Raw genomic sequence first — 27,386 nt, forward strand, 5'->3', positions numbered from 1 at the left:
ACCCCTGCTTCCCCCATTGACTCTGCTTGTCAGAGCCGGCTGGGAAGGTTAGAAATGGCGATCACATGACCCCAGGACAGTGCAACTATCACACAGACATGCCAGTTGCCAAGCATCAGAATGTTGATCATGTGACCACGGGGGCATGCGGCTATAGTAGTGTGAAAACCAGTCATAAGTCACTTCTTTCAGTACCGTTGTAACTTTGATCACTAAAGAAATGGTTGTAAGTTGAGGACCTCCCATTGTTATTTTTCAACGAATTAATTTATTCTGTGTTTTAAATCTCATTTTTATTTTGAAATCTTGCCTTGGGATCCTTTGTCATGGAAAGTGGCATTGCAATATTTTAAATACATAAAATTCTAGCTTTATTTGAACAGAAAAATACATGATTTACATAGTGTGCTCCAACTTTTCCAATAGCCCAATGCAGTAAATGACATTCAGAACCTTAAAACCGTAGTTGCATTTGCTTTCTTTTATTAGAAAAAATACTCCAGCGAAGTCTACAATCATCTGTCAATTATGAATGGCATACAAGAGATTCATAAAACAATAAGATTTAAAAAAAATACAAATACAAACTATATCTGAAAACACCTATTTGGCAATGTTATACTTCTTAAAGAAAGGGAACCCAAGCAATTAAGAGATGAACATTTAATGAAGATAAAGCAGTAACGGAAGTGCTTAAGCAAAATTAAAAAGACAAAACAAAACGGCATCTGTTTTAAATAGTTAACATTGCCACAGATCTTTATGAAATACCATTGTCAAACAACTACAGTATTCCAGAACCATTCCATGTCAGCAGTGCTTCTAAATCTGCACAATAATAAAATTTAAATGTTTGTGAAAACATTCTAAATCCACCAGGAACCAAACAAGCAAATTTACCTTCGTTAAGGCAGCTTTCCTTATACGATTTGACCAAAAACAAAAAAAACCTTTCATCTCCCAAAACTTTAGACTTTAATTTATTTGCTGTTTAATTAAAAAAAAATAGTGTAAAAAAAAAAAAGCCACTGTAGTAATGCAAAATAAAATAAAATAAAAAATCCTCCTAAACAGGAAGGGTTAACCATGCAGTTTGACTGCATATAGCTACCTTATTAAGTCTTTTATTTTACATTTGTTCCTTCCAACAAGCAAGGAAAAAGATTGATTTCATATCCATGTTCAGCAGTGAGGTGTTATAAACCTTCTATGGATATTATGCATCCTTCAAAGATTTCTCAAAGGACACCTAATGTGTTTTGTTCTTATTAACAGTAGTATAGAGTCCCTTGGAAATCCAAGAGATATAGTATTGTTAAGAAAGGTGCTTGCTTTAAACAAATTCTGGCAGCGCTAATGACGTACAATATCCTTCAATATTATTTCTACCATAATATATACATTTTAACTTCCATGCCTCTAGGAAAAAACATCTACATTTTGTGATATAAAAATATATTACAAATCTGCAAAACTATTTACAAGCAACGTCCCGTTCTCTATATGCAACTTTTTTTTTTGTCTCAATACAAGACAAACAAGGTACACTAGTTTTCTATTTCCTGTAGGGTTAAAAAAAACACACCGTAATTCCTTGCTTAATAAAGTGAGGAAGCAATTTAATTCTTTTCATAGCCAACTTTGGTGCATAAAACGATTGTATCTTTAAATGCTTCTTTTTAAAAAATACTTTTTTCTTTTTTCTTTTTCTTTTTGGACAAACAGAAACATTTAGGCCAAAAGGAGGGGAAAGGGAGGCAATATAATCTTTAAAAGCAAGCTGGAGTTTTAAAAGCCAAATAGAATATAAAACCAATGCTGCTTCTTCTTCCTTTTTTGTATAGATATTATTAAAAGTCTGATTAAAATACAGTAATATCTTATGAAGAGGATCGGATATATAGCAACACCTAACACTGATCAACCTCCAATGAATATATATATATATATTCTGCTAAAATTCAAAGTATGCCACCACCATTTTGCTTAAACATGATACCACCACTTAAGGATGTGATTGGACACCACAAATTCACTAAAGTGACAACGGAGACGGTCCACCAAGAATTCTCTCTAGCTGTTGCTTATCAATGATGAGATTTCAAGAGTTTGCTTACCAAGAATAAAATTAAAAATGTGAGTAACTACAGCCAGGATGGGTTTCACTTGGCAATTCAGCAATTGCCAGTTCATCCAATACAAGTTTCAAAAAGAGTCCACTGAAAACAAAAACATGGGTGAGCATGCCGGAGAAGCTTCACCATTGTACCGTCCCATTAAAGGTATGTTAGACATTTATATATAATATATTCCATAGGTGCTTCAACTTCATTCACAGAATGGTTAGACCAATCATAGGCTGGCAGCAGTTGGGCACAGAGCGGGTGTGTGTGCCGTGTGTGTGTGTGTGTGTGTGTGTGTGTGAATGAAGGTAAAGGACTCAAGGAATGTGCAATTCTAATTCCAAGGTCAATGACTAAGATGGTAGGTTGGATGCTCCCACCGAGTCGATTTTTACCTCTTCAACCTCTTCTGTGGCATTGTTCTGGAAGGAAAAGGAAACACAGCATTGGTGGCTTCTCAAAGGAAATTTAACTTGCCTTGGTTAACAGGTCCTTCCTGTTGGGAATTAAGATGGCATTACGGAAAAATACTTTACGGAAGAGACTGGTGTGCTTTCTGAGCGGGGCAACCATGCTGAAATCAGTGGGAAAAAATGTAAGTATTCGAAACATCTAGAAGCAGAAGGAATGACATATTTCTGTTTATTCTTCAGACATTGATATGAATTGCAGCTATGTGGATATTATCTTTCAGAAAAAGGAGTAAAGGACCCCACAGAAAATATTCACACTAATCAAAAACAGACTCACACCTCTCACTTCGCCCCCCCCCCCAAAAGGATTAATTAATAAGCTTTTTATCTTTCTCATACTTAGCAAGCTGAGGCCGGTATGGAGTTTCAAAGCTGTATTTATCACAATGTTTTCCATTATTTCTAATGGGAACATCTGCCTTGCTGCCACTGTATCTCTGGACAAAGATTGCAATTGCCAAAAGGTCTTTTGTGTATATCCTCAAAGCTTCATATATTTAATTAAGAAACAGACTAAAAATGAGAGGATTTCAGAAACTAGTGCCAGGTCTGAACTATGACTTTACATTTATGGCACTGTGCATAATTGAAACCCCCAAAAATGTTAAAAGCCATACAGCTGGGCTTATAATACTGCAAATTTAGCCACTATGATTACTTCCGATAAATAATACGTTTAACGTCATATATTTTCCCCAAGACAAAAATTTAATAGATTAATCTCGAGTATGAGAAATAAAAGGTAAGCTAAAAAGTTTCTAGGACTCAAATGAGCCTATAGTATGCATTTCTTTTATTTTTTTAAAAAATTTAGACATACAAATACAAAGATATAGACTACATTTATACAACACACTGGAACTTCATGTTCCTTCTTAATATAGCAGTTTTAAATCGGTACATTCTTCTTTACAATGTTTTACCTCCTAATATATTTCACTTAAATTTCACATTTTTTTTAATCCTTTTGATTCATTCATCTTTTACTTATCTATGCATTTCTATAAACATACTGCTGTGTATAGAAGTTGTCAGGATGAGGGTAACTGGCCTTCATTCACTTGACAACAATTCCGCAATGTTTTGGGCCAATATTTTTCCCATCTCTGCAACCTGAGATTGGCTATAGAGGAAGGAGGTCCTTGACTTACAACCAGAACTGGGACTAGAAATTCTGCTGCTAAGCAAGGGAGTGGCTTTTATAACTGATTACAACTGATTTTAATAAGCTTTCTTTTGCCATGGTTGCTAAGCAAATCACTGCAAGTTATTAAACGGATCATGCGGTTGTTAAACGGATCATGCGGTTGTTAAACGAATCTGACTTCCCCCATTGACTTTGCTGGTTGGAAGAAAAGGTCAAAAATGGTGATTGTGTGACACCAGGAAGCTGCAACTGTCATAGATACACGCCAGTTGCCAAGTGGCTGAATTCTGGTCACATGATTGTGGGAATGTCGCGATGGTTGTAAATGCAAGGACTTGTCATACGTCACTTTTTTCAACCCTGTTCTAAGGTCAAATGGTCGCTAAATGAATGATTGTAAGTCAAGGACTACTGGTAATAACGCTTGCTAGGCATTAGAAACCTGGAGCTTCTAACATTTAAGAGACCCAATGGCAGCAAAATATCAGCTTTATCTTTGATGCTAAATCAGTTCTTTTCAGATTACCTTTGGAGGAAAAAAGCACAGGAGAGATAGTTATGGACACTTGTGGTGCCTATCGAGAGTCTCAATCATCCAAGTTACGGTTGTCCCAAAGGGGCTTTTCCACAAGGCAACTAGACTTTCTTGGATTTTTTTCCCCCTTGAAAATGTTTCCCTTCTCATCCAAGAAGCTTCTTCAGTTCTCCGAAGTTTCTTGGGTGAGAAGTGAAATGCTTGCAAGGAAAAAAAGACCCAAGAAACTTCAGTTGCCTTTTGAAAATCAACTTTGGGGTGACATTTATAGTGTTTTCACAAAATCATACCCGTGTTTCCCCAAAAATAAGACCTGGTTTTATTTTCTTTTTGGGCTCCCAAATAAGCACTAGGGCTTATTTTGGGGGGTGTCTTTTTCCCCCCCATGTACGGGAGGCCCACTTCTTCTACTGGTTTGTTGTTGGGCAGGAGGCTGTGAAGTGGGGCAGTGCCACTACCATGAGAGGGGGGGGGGCTGAGCTGCCCCATGCGCCCTGCGCTGGCCTTTCTCAGCCCCACAAAGCCAGGCCATCCACGTTCTGACTCCTGCTTCGCCTCGCGGCCATGGCACCAACATGCCTGCTTGGCTTTCTGCTCCGTTGCAGCCGTGAGCAAGCAGAAGTGGGCTGGCGGCCGCATGGGCTCCTGCCGCTTATGGCCGTGAGGCAGTTGCCGGGGCGTGGATGACCTGGCTGCGGGGGCCCTGAGGTAAACTGGTGTGGGGTGCATGGGGCAGCTCTATCCCCGCAACATCTTGTGGCCGCGGCACAGTGAGCAAGCAGATGCAATAGGTGGGCGCCCATCCGCGCTGGTTCTTAAGTAGGGCTTATTTTTTGGGGGTAGGGCTTCTATTAGGCGCACATGTAAAAATATGCTAGGTTTTATTTTTGGAATGGGTCTTATTTTCAGGGAAACTGAGTACTTATGAAAAAATATAGAATTTAATTGTATAGTGAAAGTTCAATAGTAAATTATGATAGGTCTGTTCCCATCCTAACCCCAAAAAGAAAAGAAGAAAGGCATTTAATTCGTTTAAATTGCACGGATATTAAAGTAATACTAGATGTATTACAGGCTGAACAGAATGTGATTTTTTTTTTAAAAAAAAGATAAATTTGGACTTTAAAAAATTGGTATACAAACCAGCATGTGATCTTAAGAGAAGTGATCTTTCAGGATTCCATTGAATGTACCTCCTTTACTAGACTTTCTGTACACCAAGCACAAAAAAGTAAAATACACTCGGTAAATACACATATTTACCAGCCAGAGTTTAAGTTCAAAAGCTGTCATGTGACCTCATGCCTTGAAAATAAACTTCTGGATGCTGTCAAAATAGTGAAATGCTTCTTTACTCTTAACATCTGCCCAAAATATTAGCGAAGGTGAATGATCAAGGCGGAATAGTACTGACTACTTTGGACCATCTGCATGGATAGCAGTTCTGGTACAGCTTCAAAAAGTTACGCAAGGCATCAAGTCACATTGAGCAAAGAGAACATCCAGAAATGCAGAGATTTACCTGTAAATGTTTGGGTCCAGAAGCAAAGCTGTATCTTTTGGTAGTTTTGATAAATGAACTACTTTAGTTTTTAATTGATGCCTTTCACTTTCATTGACCCACACATCAGGAAGACTATGAATAAAATAAAATATTCAAAAAAAAAGGTCAGTGATTTGCTCTCCACCGTTGCTACTGGTAAAAGAGCTGCTGTCACTTTTTATGGGAAATAAAAATCCACACCAATGTTGCACTGCCAAAAAGATTTGGAAATCTACTTCTCTATGAGCATCACAGTCAGCTTAACTGTTATTGGGAGTGTAATTCCAAACCTTTTGTTATAGGACAAGGCTCTCTTCTCCCTCTACCTACAAAGGGCTCCACCTCTTTCAAGGAGCAACATTTTATTTCTACCATTTCAGCTGGTGATGATTGGGATAGGAGACTTGCCCAAATTAAGCATCTGTAGGCACAAAATTCTAGGCCACCTTCTGGAAGCTCTCTGTCAGTGATGGCTAACCCTTTTTGGTTCCCGTGCCAAAAGTGGGGGGAGCGCAGGGGGATCATGTGCAGGCGTGCCACACCCATAATGCCATGCATGCCACCAAAGCACCACCCCCATTTTTTTAGTGTGGGTTTTTTGCTCTTCCCGGGCTCCAGAGGCTTTCTAGGAGCCTGGGGAGGGTGAAAACAGCCCCACCCCTGGGAAACCCTCCAGTTCGGGAATGGTGACTTCTGGTTTGTCCATAGGGCCGATTTTCAACTTCCGTAGCCTTCAGGGAAGCCTCCTGAAGGCTCTGGAGGGTGAAAAATGGCCCTATGAGCAAACTGGAAGTCCGTACCTGAACTTCCTGTTTGTCCGTAGCGCCAGTTTTTCACACTATAGAGGCTTCAAGGAAGCCTCCAGAGGGTGAAAAACGGCCTCAAAAGAAGGCTGAAGGCTGAAGTCAGCTGGCCAGTGTGCACATAAGCATCGGAGCTGACAAGGGTTCGCCATCACGGCTTTATATGATTTGACAATAGCTCTCTATGCGAAGGGATAACAAGAATATTAGTTTGGCTCCAAGGATAGTATTCTCTACAATGTAAATGAGCCTCTGTGGATTTCACTCTGCTAGTTGTAACTGGCTTTAGGAGGGTGGTGGAGGCTCATCTCTGTTTCAAGGCCATTGAGCCGGTGCTAGCCAAAGTCATTTCTGTGGTTGTGTAATCAGCATGACGTCATGGAGTGGTGCTACCTTCCCATCAAAATGGTGCCTATTTATGTACTCACATTTGCATGCTTCCGAACTGCTAGGTAGGCAGGAACTGGGGGCAAGGACAGAAGCTCACCCAGTTACTGGTGCTAAGGTTTCGAACCTGGGCTATCGGCTCTCCAGCTGACAAGTCCAGGGTCTTAACCGTTGAGCATAATGTCTACCTATTGGGAGCTTTTCAAAATCCCACATAAGTAGCATTAATGACAATGATTAATATTATTATTCAAAATAATGGCACTCCCTCCCCGGGTGGTGACTTTATTTAAATCTCCATGCATTATTTCTTCAACGCTAACTAAAAGGTAAGTTTCAAGTACACTTTGGTTAGTGAAAAACATAGAACCTGTTTCAATTTGAGAAACTGAACTACAATTACTTTTGAAAAGCAATGGCAAATATTTTGAAAGACATTTTCCACAAATTTATTTTGGCCCATTTTAAGGAGCTTTCCAAAAGTTAATTGAAAATGGACATTTCATCCTGTCCACTGTCAACTGAGTTAAATTGAATTAAAATTAACAGAATTGTGCTTCTCTTGAAAAAAAATAGGAAAAAGGGATATATATGTTCTATATGTGAACATATCATTTAGAAATTGCTAATTTCTGATATCCTGTATTTTTTGCTTACTGAAAAAGCTAATTATAGTTCAAATGGGCTTTGCCAATTTTAATATTGGTAATGAACGTATCTTTTCATAATGATTTCAAAGCCCTTTTAGCAACTGCGTCTGTGTTGTTAACAAGGTAACAAAAATGCTTGCAGCCTTTAGAAAAGCTGATGCATCATATGCGTCTTTAATGAAAAAACTGAAGAAAATTCAACAATATATACTGTATTTACTGATTAAAGAGTAAGGATATCTCTGCTACTGGCTACCTTTTCTGTTTAGTTTTGGAAAAGTGCTAATTAACACAGGGCTAAGGCATATACCTTCTTTCCAATAGGTTCAAAAACCTCAAATAAAATTTAACTCAGGCAATTGATGTCTTCAGCACTGTAGTAAGTCTAAAAGTCCCTTTCCATTTTATCGTCCTAATGAATATTACTTTTTCTTAATGTAGACTCAAATGCATGAATTAACTTGGTAATTTTTATTCTCCATCAGAGCTGTATTAACAGTGCTATAAGTCAGTCACTGTTCAGTATGTTGTAAATTCTGTCTACACTTGTGTAAAATATAGAAAATATCTTAATTTTTGCAGGTGCCAAGATTATGTACTATTGAGTATAAATACTTACATATCTTCTGGAGTCCAGTGAAGTAGCAACTTAACTTTTCCAGAGTCCTCTTTCCTTTTAGCCATTACCTAAAAGCAAACACGAGAAAAGCGACTTGAAATATTTATGCTCTTTCTGGAATTCCCTGCTCTTAAAAATATTTGGTCCAAATATTATATGTCAATAAGTGTTTTTGGTTACAGGTTGTTTTTTTTTTTAATGGATTCTGACAGCCATTGAAGCAGCTTTCTTCTTCCCTAAAAGCAGTTTACTTTTGAGATGAGGTTCAAATCCATGTGAGATGATGTTCATACACACATGCATTCCCTTTTTAATGTCTGTCCTCATTTTCTGTAACAAATGTAACATGTTGACTAGGGATTTCTGGGAGTTGAAGTCCACTCATTGAGAACATTGACATGCACTGGCTGCCTTTCTCAAAGCTGCCACCCATACTGCCATGTTGCTACCCCAAAACAGCCAGAGTGTATCCAATGGGGGAAAGCTTTCACACATTTTATATTTTGCATCCTGCGGAAAAAAGCAGTAGGTTTCTTAGCTTGACCCATGTAAGACATATCAAATTGGTTGTTTGCCTTCAACGTCATGAATGGACGGCATAAAGAGGAAGCTCAAGCCCAAAAGTGGAAACGTCTTGATGTTCTGCAGAAATATTAACCACAGGATAAAAGCAACACAGACAAACAAGCTTGTAATTGCAAGTTTCAGACATGTTTCTAGAATTCTGCATCTGGTTAACAGCGACTGGAGCCGTTTTCAAAGTTAATGGGTCCCTGGGAAATTTAGAAGCATGAGCGATAAGGAGTTGTGGATAAGGCTGCTTGAAGAAATGTAGAAACGGGACTTAAAATGCCATGGCGTAAGAGGGAATCGTTCAGGCAGACTCCCAACTTCTGATTGCTCAAACATTTTCCAGTCCGGCTTTTTTCCTCCAAGTATTAAGGCCGCATTGTTAGTGGAGCCCAGCATAGGCAAGTCTGGGGATTGAGAATGATATATGAAGTGCCTCAGATTTTCTATTTTCTATGTTTATTTTTAAAATGTATTTTTGTGTTATATTGTGAGTTGCCCAGAGTTGTTTGGTTAAGATGGGCAACCATATATATTTTCTAAATGAATAGAAAAAGCAAGCCTGCCTCAAGCATGGGAACCCTGGTAAGAAAATCAGGTAAGGAACTGATTAGAGAAAACAGCAAAGAACTGTAAACCCCATTGTGTAAAACCAATGGAAATGTTGCATATTTACTCCTGCTTTGGGAAGGTGCCGTGTGCATTAAACTCAAAAGCTACACAATAGAGGTTCTCAAAGATAATCAAGAGCTCCTCGTAATCAGTTCAAGTGATTAGGGTCACAGAGGGTTTTCAGAGGAGCGCCCACCTTCTAAGTTATGTTTGAACATTAGCATCTAATTGGAAAAGTAACAATGATGGTACATTACTATTTCCTTACTCTGCATCCTAGCTTCTTGTATTCGCTCAAAAAGAAACCCCCCAAAGCCTTTTAATGCAGCATTATTAGCAAAGATACATGGATCTATAAAAGTGTATTTTTAAAGGCAATCTTTCAAAGAAAGTATAAGTATTGTTAAATGCTAGGCAGGTATTCTGGCCGTCATCAGCAAAAAACATATATTAAACAAGAAATAAAAGGCTGATCATAAAACAATTTCTAGAAACTTGGAAATTACAACCGATGTAAAACATGCCTGAAATAGTTTTTACCTGATTCCATGTTATTTTCTGAAAATTAAGATAGATGTAAGATGTCTGGATTTACCGTAACTCTATTTTCAGGCCTATGGAAAGCACTTGATATATAATATAAAAGTCAAAAGAGAGGGGGACCCAACTGGCCAGATAATAGATTTTATGTATCAATCAAGATATCAAAAGACAATGGTAGAAGAATTTAACTCATAGCTACATTGCAGGTAAATAACTTGGTGTCATTTAAACCTTCTAGACTAGACAGACATTCCAATAACAATGGAGAGTAAATAGGTCAATGGTGAGGTATTAAGAAAACTCTAGTTCAGAACATCTGGAGGGCACTAATTTCAATATCCTTTTTTGGGGATTCAGAAGATCCCTCAGAAGGTGTTTCACCACGAGCAACCATGAATCTTATGGAGGGCAATGGGGGAAAGGAACAGCTGAGTTCCTCACGAAGAGAAATTCCATTCCACCAAGACTCTTTTCTAAACTCCTGCTGTCATCTTGACGAAAGGAAACTTTGTATGGGAAGACTTTTAGAATATAATAGAATAACAGTTGGACGGGACCTTGGAGGTCTTCTAGTCCACCCCCCTGCTTAGGCAAGAAACCATACACCACCTTCAGACAAATGGTTGTCCAATCTCTTCTTTAAAACTTCCAGTGTTGGAACATTCACAACTTCTGGAGACAAGTTGTTCCACTGATTAATGGGTTCTCAGTGACAGGAAATTTCTCCTTAGTTCTAAGTTACTTTTCCCCTTGATTAGTTTCCACCCATTGCTTCTTGTTCTACCCTCAGGTGCCTTGGAGAATAGCTTGACTCCCTCTTCTTTGTGGCAACCCCTGAGATATTGGAACACTGCTATCATGTCACCCCTGGTCCTTCTTTTCATTAGACTAGATATATCCAGTTCCTGCAACTGTTCTTCATATGTTTTGCTCAAGACTTTCAAAGTAGAAGCAAATAGCCAGATATTAAGCAATCAAGGGTATTGCTCGATTTGTCTTCAAAGGAGCATTCACACGACTGCGAAGATTTTGACAAAAGAAATTAAACCTTCCGCACCACACACTTTCCCATTTCTATTGCAGACTTTTTGAAAAGTCAATCTTTACCAGAAATGAGGGTTACATACATGCAAATGGAGTTCTGCTGACCTCTCGTGGAGGACCACAGAAATAACTCTAAGATGTTAGTTACTCTTCCATATTCCACTGGTTTCAGCCACTAAATAGTTTGGAATGTGTAGCAAAGTCACATAAGCATCTGCCTACCACTGCTTAAAGCAGCTGTGCCTTCTCCCAGAATTTTATTGCAGAATGTTGCTACAATTCTCGTTCTCAAATCTGCAAAATCTTCACTTTTATATCAATCATCAGATATTGCATTTAGATCTCCAGAACCACACACTTAAGATTTGAAAAGGCTGGTGATTCGTGCGCTTCTTTCTTCTCAAGCTACATAAATGATCAAATTTATATAGCTGCCAATCTCATCATATGTGACTCTTATGGATTTGGTGGCGCCTAAATTAGACACGGGTGAATAACAGGTGAATAACTTTTCACAGGAGAAAAACTTCCAAGCTTTGATTTGGATCCATGTTCTCAAGTAGAGTGGCAAGAAATTTCAAGCTAATTATAATCAGTCGGATGTCAATATCCTTAACAGCTATTTCTCTACTGGGGGCTTCTGCCCCAGTGTAGCCAGATGGACCTCATCTCCTTCCCTATAACCCAGATAACCAATTCACAGTCATTCTTAATTTTGCAATAGGAGACTGGAGTAGGGTTGTGAAGTACTTTGGAGCCAACTGCGAAAAAAGGTGTGTAATAACTTGTGGATGAAGAAAATTTACGTAAGTAAATTACATAAAGTAATTAATAAAATTAAGTAAAAAAGGGATGGGACAATGGGCCATCCCATAGGTAGTCAAATGCTAAGAATCATTCTCTCTTTCTATGACAATCTTGTAAGTGGGTTAATAAGTGACAATGACTAAAATTAATATAAAAATTAATCAACATCAAGTCCTTCAGATATCCTGAGCAATAACTTCCACAAGCCTCAGCAAAACCCTGGGTAGTTAGGGCAAAGAGGAACATCAATTAAAATATCGGGAGAAATTCTAGTAACGCTGGAGAAACATTTGCATGAAGGTAAAGGTTCCCCTTGCATATATGTGCTTGCTAGTCGTTCCTGACTCTAGAGGGCGATGCTCATCTCCATTTTAAAGCTGAAGAGCCAGCACTGTCCAAAGATGTCTCTGTGGTCATGTGGCCAGCGTGACTAAATGCTGAGGGTGCATGGAATGCTGTTACCTTCCCACCAAAGGTGGGTCCCATTTTTCTTCTTCCATTTTTGCGTGCTTTCGAACAGCTAGGTTGGCACAAGCTGAGACAAGTAATGGGAGCTCACTCCGTTGCACGGTGCTAGGGATTCAAACCGCCGACCTTTCTGATTGACAAGCTCAGCGTCTTAGCCACTCCTTAACATTTATTTATCATGCTATATGCAAATGTTATTTATTTATTTATAACATTTGCATATAGCTGGATAAAATACACTTGGACCTAAGTAGGGAAGAACAGTCAAATGACTGACAGAGTCATAGCACAATTTCTGTCATCTTTTCAAAACTTACAAAAAAATAAAAGCTCTTTTGTCTCATAACTGCTTTCAGGCAAGTTAGGGAATTCTTTCCAATCTCTTTATTAGCTCTGGGCGTTTGTATTGTCTTCTCTGCAGTTACTCCTCTCATCCCGAAGTCCTGCTCTGCTGCCTTATTGTGGTGATGGAAGGGGATTCCCGAGAGTGATGGGCGAATACAGACCAAAAGTATATATGTCAAACAGGGTCACCTAAACCATGAACGTCATGTATAGGACCTAGCTAAAGCAAGCAGGCATTTACATCAGGAAGCAGAGATAGAGGGCGGTATAGAGGTAGATGATCACTTAAATGACAGCAACGGTTTATACCACGCGATAAGCCGTAAACTCCTGTGCCTTACCAAGAAACCACACGGATAGATAAGATAATACACTGTCAGATAATGAATGCTTCACATGCCATTAAGGAACCATCTGAAGTATCTTCTGGAGCACTAATGATACTCATGACACTAAAACCCTTCAGGAGGTTCAACCGCTGAGGTTGCTATAAAAAGAGAAAGAAAATCCAGAGCGGCAAAGAGGGAATTATAATGGGGACGCAGAATGTAAAAACCAGAAATATGGGACGCTCCCTGCAGAAAAAGCAAGACCAAGTGATGATAGATTGACATCTTAAGCATTAGAGAATTGAAAACGGATTGGAACTGGACGCTTTTGAGTCAGAAAATCGTACTGTTTACTACTCAAGACACAAAACGGAAAAAGAAACAGTACCGCTTTCAGCGAGGAAGGATAGAGGATTGGACAGGACTAGTGCACACAATGCAACTGAGGATCAAATATTATCGATTAGAATTTGTAGACAACGTCCTTTAAAAAGATGCTCATCTAAGTTTCTGCTCCAACCACTGATGCAAGGTGACGTTTTTTATGGTCAAGGTCAATCTGAAAATGACAGAACATGCAAACAAGAGTTGCTGCTTATGATTAGAGACTGGAATGTCAAAGTTAGAACACACAGGAGGAAAATATAGCTATGAACGGGCCAGGAAACAGAAATTAAGAACAACTTCCCTAAAGCACTTGGCCTTATTTTCGGGGTGGTCTTATTATTTTTGAGGTGCAGAAGGTGGCGAGCGTGGTCAACTCATGGCTGCTGCTGTGTTGCAATGTTTTGGGGAGGGGTTATTTTAGCGTATGCGCTCAAAAGCCTGTTTGGGCTTATTATCTAGGGAGGTCTTATTTTCAGGGTATCACCTTCTGGTTTCTTTAGTAACAGCACATTCTTCAAGCAGAACAATTTCCAAATACATAGATAACATCAGCTGGAGAATGCAGAAGATTATTGGTACAAAGAATTGTAACAGATCAACACACACAACACAATAGTAGAGTTGGAAGGGACCTTGGAGGTCTTCTAGTCCAACCCGCTGCCTAGGAAGGAAACCCTATACCAGCGATGGCGAACCTTTTTTGGCTCGTGTGCCATAAGTGGGGGGAGTGCAGGGGGGGTCATGTACGGGCGTGCCGCACCCATAATGCAATGTGCAACCCCCCCAGTGCACATGCGCGCACTACAGGCACGATCCCCCATTTTTTCCATGCTTTTTTCACCCTCCACAGGCTCCAGAGGCTTTATAGGAGCCTGGGGAGGGCAAAAATAGGCTCCCCGCCCCCCGGAGACTTCAGGGACCTTCAGGAGGCTTCCCTGAAGCTTTTGGAGCAGTCAAAACGAGCCTCCGAGCAAATCGGAAGTCCGTTCCTGACCTTCCGGTTTGCCCGTAGGGCCGGTTTTTGCGCTCCAGAGGCTTCAGGGAAGCTCATGAAGCCCCTGGACGACCCCCGGTGGGGTGGGGGAGGCCCTTTTTGCCCTCCCCAGGCTCCTATAAAGCCTCTGGAGCCTGGGGAGGGCGAAAAATGGCTTTTAAAAAGGGTGAACTCAGCTGGCCAACACCTCGCGTGCCCTGACAAATAGCTCTGCGTGCCACCTATGGCATGCGTGCCATAGGTTCGCCATCACTGCCCTATACCGTTTCAGACAAATGGCTATTCAACATCTTCTTAAAGACTTCCAGTGTTGGCACATTCACAACTTTTGGAGGCAAGCTGTTCCATTGATTAATTGTTCTAACTGTCAGGAAATTTCTCCTCAGTTCTAAGTTAGTTCTCTCCTTGATTAGTTTCCACCCATTGCTTCTTTTTCTACCCTCAGGTTCCTTGGAGAATAGCTTGATTCCCTCTTCTTTGTGGCAACCCCTGAGATATTGGAAGACTGATATCCTGTCTCCCCTAGTCCTTCTTTTAATTAAACTAGAGATACCCAGTTCCTGCAACCGTTCTTCATATGTTTTAGCCTCCAGTCCCCTAATCATCTTTGTTGCTCTTCTCTGCACTCTTTCTAGAGTCTCAACATCTTTTTTACATCGTGGTGACGATCAATTAGCCAGCAAAGACGTGGTCAGGAACTGATTGTAGTGGGGGGAGGAAGAACTGATTATGTGCAGGCTCCATACCAAGCTAAAGAGAAAGATCAAAGCCAAATGTTTCCACAATGTAATCTTGAATGTATACCTACCATTTTCAAGAAGAATATTAAGAATTGCTGTGAAATCCTGGACCTCCCTGAGACAGAACTAGAGAAATTATGGAATGAAATCAGAGAGACTATAAAAGGTAAATGTAGAACAAGACAAAGACCAAGAAATAGAAGACACCTAACTGGATGTCACAACAGATGGTAGAAATTATGAAGACAAAGCAACCAAGAAACCAAAGATCTCAAGAAGAACTTAACCAATAGAGAGGGGGGGGGGAGGGAAAGGAGTTGTTAGGTGAGACAAGGAACAGCATTAGAGAGCATCTGCATCTAGATAGGAAATATAAATAAATAAATACAAAATAGAAACAGAAGGGGAAAACGCAGATAAATTTCCAAAAGATTTCCACGAGATTCTACTCTCAAATCAACCTGATAAAAGACACCAATGAACAGGTAGTTCATTCAGAAAAGATTGAATAGAAACGAGGGGAGTATATTGAAGTACCGCACAATAAAGATTTCAAAATCTAAGATGCTTTTCGAGATATTCCCTACTTAGAAGCGTGAGCAGCCCAGGTAGGACGGCTACAAGAAGTGACGGAGCATCTACAGAAATAGAAGAGGAAGCAAAAGAAGAATCTAATGATTCTAATCATGAGAGCAGCAAATCTGGAATGACCCAGTGGCTAGTTGACAGATTGGAAGAGGTCAATCTCCATGCCAATATCAAGGAGAGGAGGCTTAACAGATTGCACAAACTAATGCACTATATCCTTAATTTCACATGTTAGCAAAATTGATGTTCAGTGTCATTTAATGCAGATTATAGGCCTAAATGGAAAAAATAGATGCCAGATGTTTAAGCTGGCTTTAGAGAAAGCTACAGAACAAAAGGCTTTGTCTGGGTAACTGGATAACTGTCCCAGAATACCAAAAAGAAGTGAAAGCATTTGATTGACTACAAAAAGCTCATGTTGACCATAATAATCTGCAAAATGTCTTTAGGGAATAACAATCCAGATCATCATTGTCTCCATTGAAACCCACAGTCTGGATGGAACCTGGAAAGTTAACATTGGCTCCAGGTTGAAAAGGGAGTGGGACAAAGCTATACTGCCTCATTTATTTATTATGCTGGGCATATTTTGAGGAAAGATGGACTGGAAGAAAATGATTGTGTGATTTTAAAATTGGTCAAAGAAACATCAATAACCTGCTCTCTGCTGATGAGACTTCTCTGATAGATGAAAATGCAAATGATCTGCAAACTCCAACAATAAATATCAAGGAACAGCTTAAAAAAATGAGACAACTCCATTAATTAAAATCAAGGAGCATGTGGGAAAAAGAGAGATTAGGATTAAAGATAAAGAGATCCAACCTAAGGCCAACAAACTCTGTGTCAGAACTGACAGTGTAAGGTGGTATGTAATTTATGTGCCACACAATAACACTTGACAGAATAGCAAGGAAAGTCTTGGAGCAGTTATTCAGATGCCATCACTTCTATCGACAAAGAGTAGAATCACATTGACGATAGTTTCCTCTGTAACACTCTGCGGGAGTAAAAGTCAGACTCTGGAGAAGGTGGACTGAAAGAGTACGGGTAGTTTTCGACTTACAACACAGTTCATTTAGTGACCGTTCTAAGTTAAAATGGCACTGAAAAAAGTGACTTATCACCATTTTCCACACCTATGCCCATTGCAGTATCCCCATGGTCATTGATTTACATTCAGATGGTTGACAACCGGTTCATATTGTGTCCAAGGTTCACGGGGTCATCTTTTGTGAGCTTCTCTGACTAGCAAAGTCAATGGGGAAGCCAGGTTCACTGAACAACGGTGTCACTAATTTAACATCTGCAGTGATTCACTTACAAATGTGGCAAGAAAAGTCGCAAAGTGGAGCAAAAACTCACTTAACACATTTCTCTCTTAGCAACATAAATTCTGGGCTCAATTATGGTCGTAAGTCAAAGACTATACGTGCATTCCTCCTTCAACAACCCCATGATCCCTTGCGGGTTGGGAGTCTGGGTAACTGAATGGAGCAGAGTGTTTACTGGCCGGATGCCCATCCTATCACCAATGCGGAGTTTTTTCAGCAGAGATGTTCTCAGTGTGCCCAGAGAAAGAAATACCTGCCTCTACCTAGGATTGAACTCACCGCCACCTGATTGTGAGGCGAGAGCTCCACCTCTAGGCCACCGCACCACTCTCAAGGACTACATACATTAACACTTTTATATGTTGCATTGGAAAAGATTATTGAACATATCATGACTAGCTATGAAACCAACAAATCAATCCCAGAGTTCTCACTTGCAACACAAATGACCAAGCTCAAATTATCATATTTTAGACACGTTATACAAAGGCCTCACTGTTTTGAGAAGTTTATAATGCTAAGAAAAGTGGAAGGAAAGGGAGGGAGGGGTGACCACCAGCAAGGTGGATAGATTCAATTGCCAATTACTACGAATGCTGCTTTAAGAGACCTAAAAGGACAGATCACCTGGATAATATCTGCACACAGTCAATAAGAGTCAACTTAGACTGGGTATGAAGTAACAAGTGTATCTGCATCTCTTTGTGCTGTGTTTGTGTGTCTGTATGAACAGGGAAACACAGGAGTAGGTTGCATTCTCTGGTTCACATGGTGGAAAGAGGTCAGGCCTAGAACGCAGGAGCCGGCAGCTTTCTGAACTACTGCTCTATTACCTACCTCTCTCACAAGGGGTAGGCAGCCCCTGGCCAAATCATAACAATTTCATACCTCCATCTTCTTATCAATTTCTCTGCCCCACAAGATTTGTCACTTTATGTTCTATTATGATAGGGATGTCACGTCGTGACATTTCCCCCCTTCACTAAACCGGGTGCGGGTGTGGCCAGCATGTGATTCACCTGACCCGCGGGCCGCAAGTTTGACACCCCCGTATTATGAGCAGTCATCATATTTATGGACAGAGTTCTGAGCCTCTTTACTTAATTTCTTTCCAACTTTCCACAAAGTTGGAAAGAATAAATATTTTTAGCCGGGAGAGCTATTCGAAGTGCTAGGATAGTGTTTCTGAGAGCAGAATTCAAATGGTCATTTATCCATGGCTGGGACTAAGGTGCTGGATGAGCCTCTGGGAGACCAAGGTTCTCATCCTTTCACAGCCATGGATTACTTTCAGCTGGTCACTCTCAAAGCAACCTGTCTCAGAATTATAACAGAGAGAAATTGAATGCAGGGAGGCTCTATAGACCAGAAGGTCCTGGGTGAAGGACAGGAAATAAATTTAACCAATTAAAATTGCTGAGTAAACAGCCTTAAGCAACTTTAAAGGGCTGCTGTTGTTATTCTATGTTCTATAGCAGGGATGTCACATTTGATATAATTGAGGGCCACATCAGGATTGTGTTTGACCTGGGGGGGAGGGCGTGGCCAGCTTAATACCACTCATGTCGGGGGCACCTGTGGTGGCCCAAGCGCTCTGCCAGTGAAAACGGGCTCCCGAGCTCCGTTTTTGGCTACAATGGCCTCCTGCAACCCTCTGCCAACAAAAACGGAGCTTGGGAGGCCACACACCGAGCTCCATTTTCGCTAGCAGAGGCACCATGGGCTGGTCCTTTGCTGTTTCCCTGGCGGCCCTGCGGGCGAGAACTAAACACCCTGCAGGTCGGATCCGGCCCCTGAGTTTGACACCCCTGTGCTATAGGATAGAAAGAGAGGAACATGAACTGCATATATTTTTGGAAGAAAAACACAGAAGTCTTTGCAGAAGACTTTTCAAGCAACATTGTCTGTATTAAATCTGCGATAACAATGCACAATTATGTAAATTTCAGTGTAGAAAGGCTGTTTGAAAATATTGAAGATATTAGAAATATACCAAGCATGGTAGATAATCATACTTACAGTACTGTGAAATACAACACTGTGGCCTTTTCCCAAACTTTCTATGTGAGCAGAAAGGTTAAAGCAAATAGCTCGATGCCGTATGGCGTCCAAGGTCTGTGCATCAAAGAAGTCATGAGGTCTTGCTAAGGAAGGGGGGGAAAAACAAAGCAAGCCTTCAACTACAATACAAGAGTGTATGCAACATATTTAAATGTTCAGCTTTTCTGATCTTACTTAAGAAAGATTATACCTTCTGCTTTCATGGCCCAGGCTGTAAAGCTGTATATACCTACAATGATCCTATTTTTAAAATCATCAAACTGTTCTTACTATGGGGAAGTCTTCTGCTAATGTTTCATTCAAATTTGCCTTTTGTAAATTAAATGCAGTATTCCAAAGTTTGCATTTGGGTGAGACAAGGACAGCTTTAGCAGGGCTTTTTCTTCTGAAAACCCCTTTTTAAGCATTTGAAAACTAGAATCATATTTTCCTTCCTCTTTTCAAAATTAATTCTTTCCCAGGGCATTCAGGGTTAATTTTTCCAGTCTCCAAATCAATGTCTTTGATCTTCCCTGGACCAATTTTTCTGATTATTTCTTTCTTTGAAGAACTAGACACAACATTCAAGGAAGGATCTGATAAAAGGAAGATAAAGTGAAACTATGACTTCCTGTGATTTGAAAAAAGTTACACTTTGTAATAATATTAACAAAACTACATTTGTTTTATTTGGCAACCACATCACACTGCCATCTTACTTTCATTTGCAAGCAACGAGTATTACGAGATCATTATTGCAAAAATAGCAAAAACTTCCACTTAGCAGGTTTTGAAGCAGTAGGTTTTGGACTTAATATCAGTCCCAACCTCTCCCAGATTACACAAATCCATCGTTTAGGAAATATGTTGCCTATGTGTGCATTAACATACCTTCTTGGGCAACTGTTTCGCTGTTACTTATTTTGTTCCTGTATTGTGCCTCAGAAATATATTAGTTGGTGATTTCTGGCTTCCAGCTTTTTAGCATTTAAGGCCGGACACTAATTGATAACTTGATTCAGCTTTTGGCACTGCCTTTTTTAAATAACTTTTTCTTTTTGCTGCTCACTGATTCCTTGGGTTGTTTATTTTTAGTTTCAGCTCCTTGTTAAACTCAGACCACTTGCCCACTATAGTTAGATATATCTCACACAGAACAACGGAACAAGGATAACACTTCACTTCAGCTGATTATGCACCAAAATCATCTGGCATCAGTGAACTAAATCCAGCAATGCTAAACTTTGGTTTTGTGAAGAATACCTTCATGCAAGATCAAATCACTGAAGATACGGATCAGTTCATAATTCTCAACAAACAACATTATATTTGAACAGGCAGTGGGAATAAGGAAAAACCTATTTGTGATATCATTCAAGTGATATGTATTCATATATGACATCTGCCTCTAGCACTAAAAGATGAGTTTAGTCATTATCAAGTCAGAAGGCTGTGGGAAACTAGTCGGATACTCACCAAAATATGGCAAACAGAAGAATTAAAAAAGGTTCTAACTAAGCTTATATGAGGAGATCTGGAAAGTGGCACAGTGGCAACACATTGGAAGAGGTACATGTAATACAGTGCTTATTCATACAAAGGAAAAGACATTTTAACAGAATGAACAAACTATCGTGCAAATAACCTTGATTTCAGAAGCTAGTAAAATGATGTTTAGGCTCACCCAATGCAGATTAGACACCTACACAGAGAAAGAGATGCCAGGTGTTCAAGCTGGCTTTATAAAAGGCCAAGGAACATGAGACCTAATTGCTGATGAATGCTAGATAATCGAGAAAGCTAAAGATTATCAAAAAGAAGCCACTATGTGTTTCATTTATTATAGAAAGTCTTTTGATTGTGTCCATCACGAACGTGCTTAGAAAAATGGGGATCCCAGAATATCCCATTCTCCTCAAGAGACACCAATATACAAGTGAGGAAGCCACAATGTGGACAGAACACGGTGAAACAGAGAGCTCCAGATTGACACAGGAGTGCAACAAGGCTGAATATTCTCCCCTTATCTACATGCTGAATGTATATTAAGGGAAAGCTGAACTGGAAGAAGATCAATGCAATTTTAAAACTGGAGGAAGAAAAATCAATACCCTGGGTGTTATTCTCATGAGACTGCTCTGATAGCAAAAATGCAAAGGATCTGCAAGCTCTAGTAATAAAAGTTAAGGAGAGAAAAGTGAAACAAAATTATATTGTCTAACACAGAGGCGTCCAATTTTGGCAACTTTAAGACTTGTGGACTTCAACTCCCAGTATTCTGGGAGTTGAAGTCCACAGGGAGTGGTAGTCCACAGGTCTTAAAGTTGCCAAGATTGGACACTCCTGGTCTAAAGTGATATTAGGAAGAACAATCACTCTTAGAATTGACAAAGAAGATACTGAAGTAATGGATAATTTCTGCCTTTTAGGACCAACCATCGATAGTAAAAGAAGAAACAGTCAAGAAACACAACACGGATTGGCACTTGATAGAGCACCCATGGAAGCCTTGGAAAATATATTCAAATGCTGAGATCTGTCCATTACCTACAAAGATCAGAACAGTGCAAACTAGGGTAATCCCTGTGAAAGCTGGAATTTGAAGAAACAGGAAGGAACACTACTGACATTTTTGAACTTTGGGATTGGAGAAAATATATAAGAATACCATAGATTGCAAAGAAAACAACCACAGATCTCTAAGCAACTGGCCAGGCTCAAATTATCCTAGTTTGGATTCATTTTGGGAAGATTTGGCTCTCTGGAGAAGGCTCTAATGCTGGTAAAGTTGGAAGAAAAGAGGACAATCAGCAGCAGGATGGATGGATTTATTTATGGCAATGGATGTGCCATTAGAAGACTTGAAATGGGGGGGGGGGGGATTTCCATGAACAAAAAAATCTACATAGCTGATAAGAGTTGCTGGCAACTTGATGGCACATAATCGAACCATATATTCAACACTTAAAACTAAAGTCAGGGAGAAATGAAAATGCATTCGTGAATCAGCATGCAACAATGACTTGGGTTTATGTATCGGATATACATAATGTATATAATGTTTTTGACTTAATGCGTTGCGTGAATTTAGTCCCTGTGGCTTGGAAACCATTTTTCATATATACTACTACAAATCTAGGCAATAGTGTTCGTAATATAAAACATGACTTTCAACCAAACCAGTGGAATCAAGTCAAACTACCAGAATATCATAGCTTGAATCAGGAGAGGTAACTACCGTATTTTTCGGAGTATAAGACACACCGGAGTATAAGATGCACCAAGATTTTGAAGAGGCAAATTTTAAAAAAATATTTTTGTATTCTGCAGACCTCCCCAAAATGCCCCATTTTTTGCAAAAACGGGCCTGATTTAGGAGGTTTATAGAGTGCTTCTGGAGGCTGGGGGGGTGAGGCAAAAATGAGCAAAAAAGCCCTGTTTTTTGCTCATTTCTGCCGTCCCCAGTCCCCAGGAGCACCCTGGAAGCCTCCTAAAGACTATGCACGGCCATTTTTGCAAAAGGGTCGGTGTTTCAGGAGGCAAAAAAATGCTGTACTCAGTGTATAAGACGCACCCAGATTAAAAGGTGCATCTTATACTCCGAAAAATACAGTAGATACAGAAGAAAATTCTCATCCAAACATCCCATGAAGTTCCAGAGGAGTCAATGACTTACAGAACATAATGAAGATGTCAGGATTCCTGGAAGGGGAAGACACTTTGAGGAGCATAATTCAGCTCTATGTTCTATGACTTCAATTCCAAAGCTTATGTATGCTTTGTTATTTTGACTTAAAACCATGTAAATATCTGCCAAGCACAATTTAGGTTCAGGAGGATTATGACTATTCTCAGTGACACAACCATTCCATGATTGGCATTTTTTATTACTGTTCTGGAGAAATTTCATATTTTTTGTTTATGAAAATTTTGATTAATTAACAGAAGTGCCGGCAGGGTGAATACCACTGAGTTACCAAGAATTGCAGATCCAATTCTATACTCAGGAATTAGGAATGTGCATTTGTATTCTATTATTTTCTTCTTTAATTCAAGATGTTTACTGTCTTTTTACTTCTTTTGTTTTCATACTTTTTTTTTTACAATTTTAAGCCACCCACAATCAGTTTACCAGTTGGGTGGTCATACCAAATAAAACCAATCCTTCTCCCATCCAAAATATTCTAACTGAAACAGATTATCTGGATTCAGGCTTGGCCTGGAAAATGCTGCTGTGATGGCCGACCTTTCTGGGACCTAAATGTGGGAGTTTGGTCCTCTAGTCCCTTCCAGACCTTTCAGTGGCATTTCTTACCATTGGGACCTGCATCTTTCTGGCCCACCTGCATGGATTAAGAATTAGACACTAGAACCAGATGGCGAGCCTATGACACATGTGCCAAAGATGCAGTGGTGGGTGCAACCGGTATGGTGCAACGAGGCCCGGCGTCTCCCACATGCACGCGTGCAGCACGCGCACACATGCATGCAGTACACATGCACACGCGTGCAGCGCGCACATGCATCCTTATCTCAGCGACGCCTCCACGATGCTCCAGCTGCTCGGCGGAGCGTCGCGCGGGTGCCATACACTCCATGCGTGGAAGCGTCGAAGAGCTCAAATACAGTTAAGGAGCTCGGGCAGGCAGATGGGCCCTCAGGAGCACCGTACCAGAATGGTACCCGATGCTCCCAGCAGGCACCGGTATGCCCATACCAGGGCGTACCGCCTACAACCCACCACTGCAAAGATGGCATGCAGAGCCCTCTCTGTGGGCACATGTGCCATTGCTGGCTGTTCTTTGCAAGTGCCGTAGCACTGGAAACCCAAAGACCAGGAGGCTGGGGCGTATGCATATGCCGGCCAACTGGACTTTGGATTGCAGGCGCACGCAAAAACCAGCTGGCCAGTGCGCATGCATGTGTTGGAAACCTGAAGGCCAGCTGGGCAGTGCACACATGCGCACCAGCCAGTTGGTCTTTGGGTTTCTGGCGCTCCAGTGAATGCATTCACATGCATGTGTGTTCCGGTATGGGCACTCGGTGCTGAAAAAGTTCGCTAACACTGCACTAGAATGTATTTGATGGTAGCTCCACTCCTACATGAGTGGTGATATCAATCACAAACGAAGGAGGAGAAGCATTCAAGTCCTTGGTTATTATGTGTGGTTCCTCAGGACTCTCCCTTATACTATTTAATATCTACATAAAATCATCGTGGGAGGTTGCCTGTCTCTCCATAATGTGGTATCTCTGCTATGCAAATAACACCCAATTGTATATTGCCACCCCAGGCCAAGCGGGAGCTTACATCCGGGAGGATCTGAACGGGATAAAGTAACTTTGTCTGAGACAAAGCTGCTATTTTGCAATAGAGCATGGGGTATCCAAACATCGGTTCTCAGTAGTCATACGGAAGGGAGTTTGTTTCCAATGAAGGAATTGATCTTTCAACAGCAGGAAGTACTGTTGTCAGGATGGGGCAGGGAGGTGGGGCATTGCTCAGCTTCAGATGTTAAATTAGTTACAGCCCTGCATGGACCCAGATGCCCTAGCAAGTGAATCACATCTTTCTAACCACTCAACTAGACTACTGCGACATGGGAAACTGCAACTGGAAACTACTTAGAACAGTGGTCCCCAACCTTTGAGGCTTGGCAGTCCCACTGGGGAAAGAAGAGGGGAAATGGGCTGTATGAGTGGCAGACTGGCGCATACGCACACAGGCCTTGCATGAATGGTGGGCCAGCGCACCTGTGCCCGCCAGCCCACCGCTCCTGCAAGTTGATCTGTGTGATGTGCATGTTCCGGCCAGCCACTCACATGGCCCAATTCCGAATAGGCTGGCCTGGTAGTGGATCATGGGGTTGAGGACCCCTGACTTAGAAGCTACAGATGGTACAAAATAGAGCAGCTAAAGTGCTAACAATCCACTCCTAACAGTGCATAAACATATTCTGTTTTGGTTATGGTTCAGAGTCTAACCAATTTTGTTGTATTTAAGTACAATGACAATAAAGATTATACTTATACTATTAAAAAAACCTGAAAGTTACCTTTCAAAGCTCAACACAGCACTGTATCCAGTTACCTCAAGCAATTCTTTTCTAGGACAGAATCTGCTTACCTGGTTTGATCATTACAAGAGGATTTCAGAATTCCTCCACTTTTTGAGATAGATAGGTGTGGACAAGGCAGTACATCAATGGTAACCCCCACTTTATGGAATTCTTTTTCCAAGAGGAACACCCATCTCTGAATCTCTTGGCTTTTCAAAACCAAATGATAAGCCTTTCATTTCATCAAATAGAATGGGGGCATCGTGACATTTTTGTTTTTTACTAGAAATGTTATTGTTATTAGTTGTTTGGCCCATTGTTATTTTAATGCTTCCAACATTAGAAATGTTGTAAAATGTGTGTGTGTGTGTGTGTGTGTGTGTATGTATATACATACATACATACATACATATACATATACATATACATACATACATACACACACACACACACACACACACACACACACACTTATTCCCATTTAAATTGAAAAATTTTAAAAAAAACTAAGGGAAGGGAAGCCATCCTGCTTTAAGACGAAATATCCGCCTTTGCCATCATCTTTCTAAAAAGTCCTTTGAGCCCAACATAGGCTCCAAAGGCAATTATTTAAAAATAAAATTAATAGGCAATTTGAACAGGACTTTGTTTTGAAGTCTGTATAAGAAAAAAAAAATCCCCAAAGATAATCAGGGATATTAAAAAATATCCTGGAGGCTGGAAAAAGATGTCCATAAAATCCTCCAATATTTATATCCTTTCTTTTGTAATATATAAATGCACAAGAAAAAGCCATTCTTGCTATCAACACATGTGAATCATCAACAAGGGCCAACATGAAGTTGTGGAATCTCCTATGATTATTTTATTGCAATGTGGGAAGCAGGAGGGTTGACTCCCCCCGCCCCCTGAAATTGTTGGATTCATAAGCCATGGTTTGTTCTAATCCTGGCTTGCCTGGGAAAGACAAGCCAAATAGTTTGTGTGTCACAATAAGCAAACCTCAGAAAGAGCATTCCTTGGTTTGCTTAGCAAGTCCCGCTAACAGAAGCTAAGTGGGAGCTATTGAGCAGCGTTCATTAAACACGCTTGCTCTTTCACAGCGAGTCAGAATTCTGGCTTACCATGACGTGTGACCACTCCTATTCTCTTGTCAGTGGTTAAGAGTTCCCCAGCACAGTCTGGCACCAGCCCTATAGAGGACAGCAGAGTCAAGGCCTTTATATATCCAGTATCCTAAAACCTTAAACGTTTTGTGAAGCGAGTGGCTGATTCAATACAGTGCAGTTCTCAGTTATGGAACTGCACAAGTCATTTTTGAACTCAAGACCACAGCGGCATTAACGTCCATCATGAAAAAACTGGAATGTGCCAATATAGATTTCCCCCTCCATTTTTTTCCCCATGGGTCTTATCTTACGGGAGCTTCCTTCTTTGAAGCATCCCAATTGATAATGGACGACTTGTCAAATTGTAGAAGGAGAAAGCAGGAGGGCAGAAAGGGCTCTGGGCTCGAAGGGGAAAAGATTCTTTAGAGTCTGAGCACAAAGAATCTGTTAGGAGGGCAGCCGCGAGAAAAGGTAGATAATTCTAGCAACAACAACAAAAATACTATTCAAATCTTTGCTAGCTGGGACCGTCTAATTTCCAAGCAAACAGCCTCTGACTGTACTTATTAATACATCCCTCACTTCATCTTTACAACTACTTAGTAATGTAAGACTGAACTCAGAGATAGCAACCAGTTCAGTCTTTTGTGAATTCTACAGCTGAATGAGAACTGAAATAGGTTTTTCCAGTCCAGATCTATCATATGGACTCTATGCTAAGTAATCAGTTCAAGCAAGAATTTTTTTCTAACACAGATCCTTTTAGAGAAGGGTTTCCCAACCATAGCAATTTGAAGATGTGCGGACATCAACTCTCAGAATTCCCCATGGTGGGAATTGATATATACACATCTTTAAGTTGCCAAGCTTGGAAAATACTATTTTAATACTATTGTTCAAGTAAACTGAAACATTAAAAGCAGTCTGAATATGAAATTTCAGTTAGATTACTGAGGGTCTTTTTTTATTTCTGGTAGGGTTACATTAAGCTTGTTTCAAAAACTATTTTTCATTATTGTCTACAAAAATATAACTACAATACCACAATCCTTCCCCCCCCCCCCAAATGTGATTCCTGTGAAGTACAACCCTTCAAAGTGTCACCCAAATTTATGCTGGGGAACACAGAGTTCCGTG

The 27,386-nt window shown here is 40.3% G+C and overlaps 1 protein-coding gene across 5 annotated transcripts in view; it reads right to left on the bottom strand.

Moving 5' to 3' along the window:
* Positions 1-344: 344 nt before the first annotated feature.
* AEBP2 (AE binding protein 2) overlaps positions 345-27,386 on the bottom strand; it is a 50,665-nt gene continuing 23,623 nt past the window's right edge. Inside the window, exons 5-10 of one of the 5 annotated variants that reach the window (XM_032220838.1) lie at positions 26,265-26,333; positions 19,061-19,185; positions 8,281-8,348; positions 5,801-5,914; positions 5,422-5,488; positions 345-2,545 (exon numbers count right to left, since the gene is read on the bottom strand). In XM_032220838.1, the coding sequence (XP_032076729.1) occupies positions 5,434-5,488; positions 5,801-5,914; positions 8,281-8,348; positions 19,061-19,185; positions 26,265-26,333 (431 nt within the window). In that variant the 3' untranslated portion in view covers positions 345-2,545; positions 5,422-5,433. Of the gene's footprint in view, positions 2,620-5,421; positions 5,489-5,800; positions 5,915-8,280; positions 8,349-19,060; positions 19,186-26,264; positions 26,334-27,386 lie in introns of all 5 variants that reach the window. The other 4 variants (XM_032220841.1, XM_032220839.1, XM_032220840.1 and 1 more) reach the window with 4 other exon arrangements.

The sequence above is a fragment of the Thamnophis elegans genome, chromosome 7, assembly GCF_009769535.1.
Source record: "Thamnophis elegans isolate rThaEle1 chromosome 7, rThaEle1.pri, whole genome shotgun sequence".
In the NCBI taxonomy this organism is placed as follows: Eukaryota; Metazoa; Chordata; class Lepidosauria; order Squamata; family Colubridae; genus Thamnophis; species Thamnophis elegans.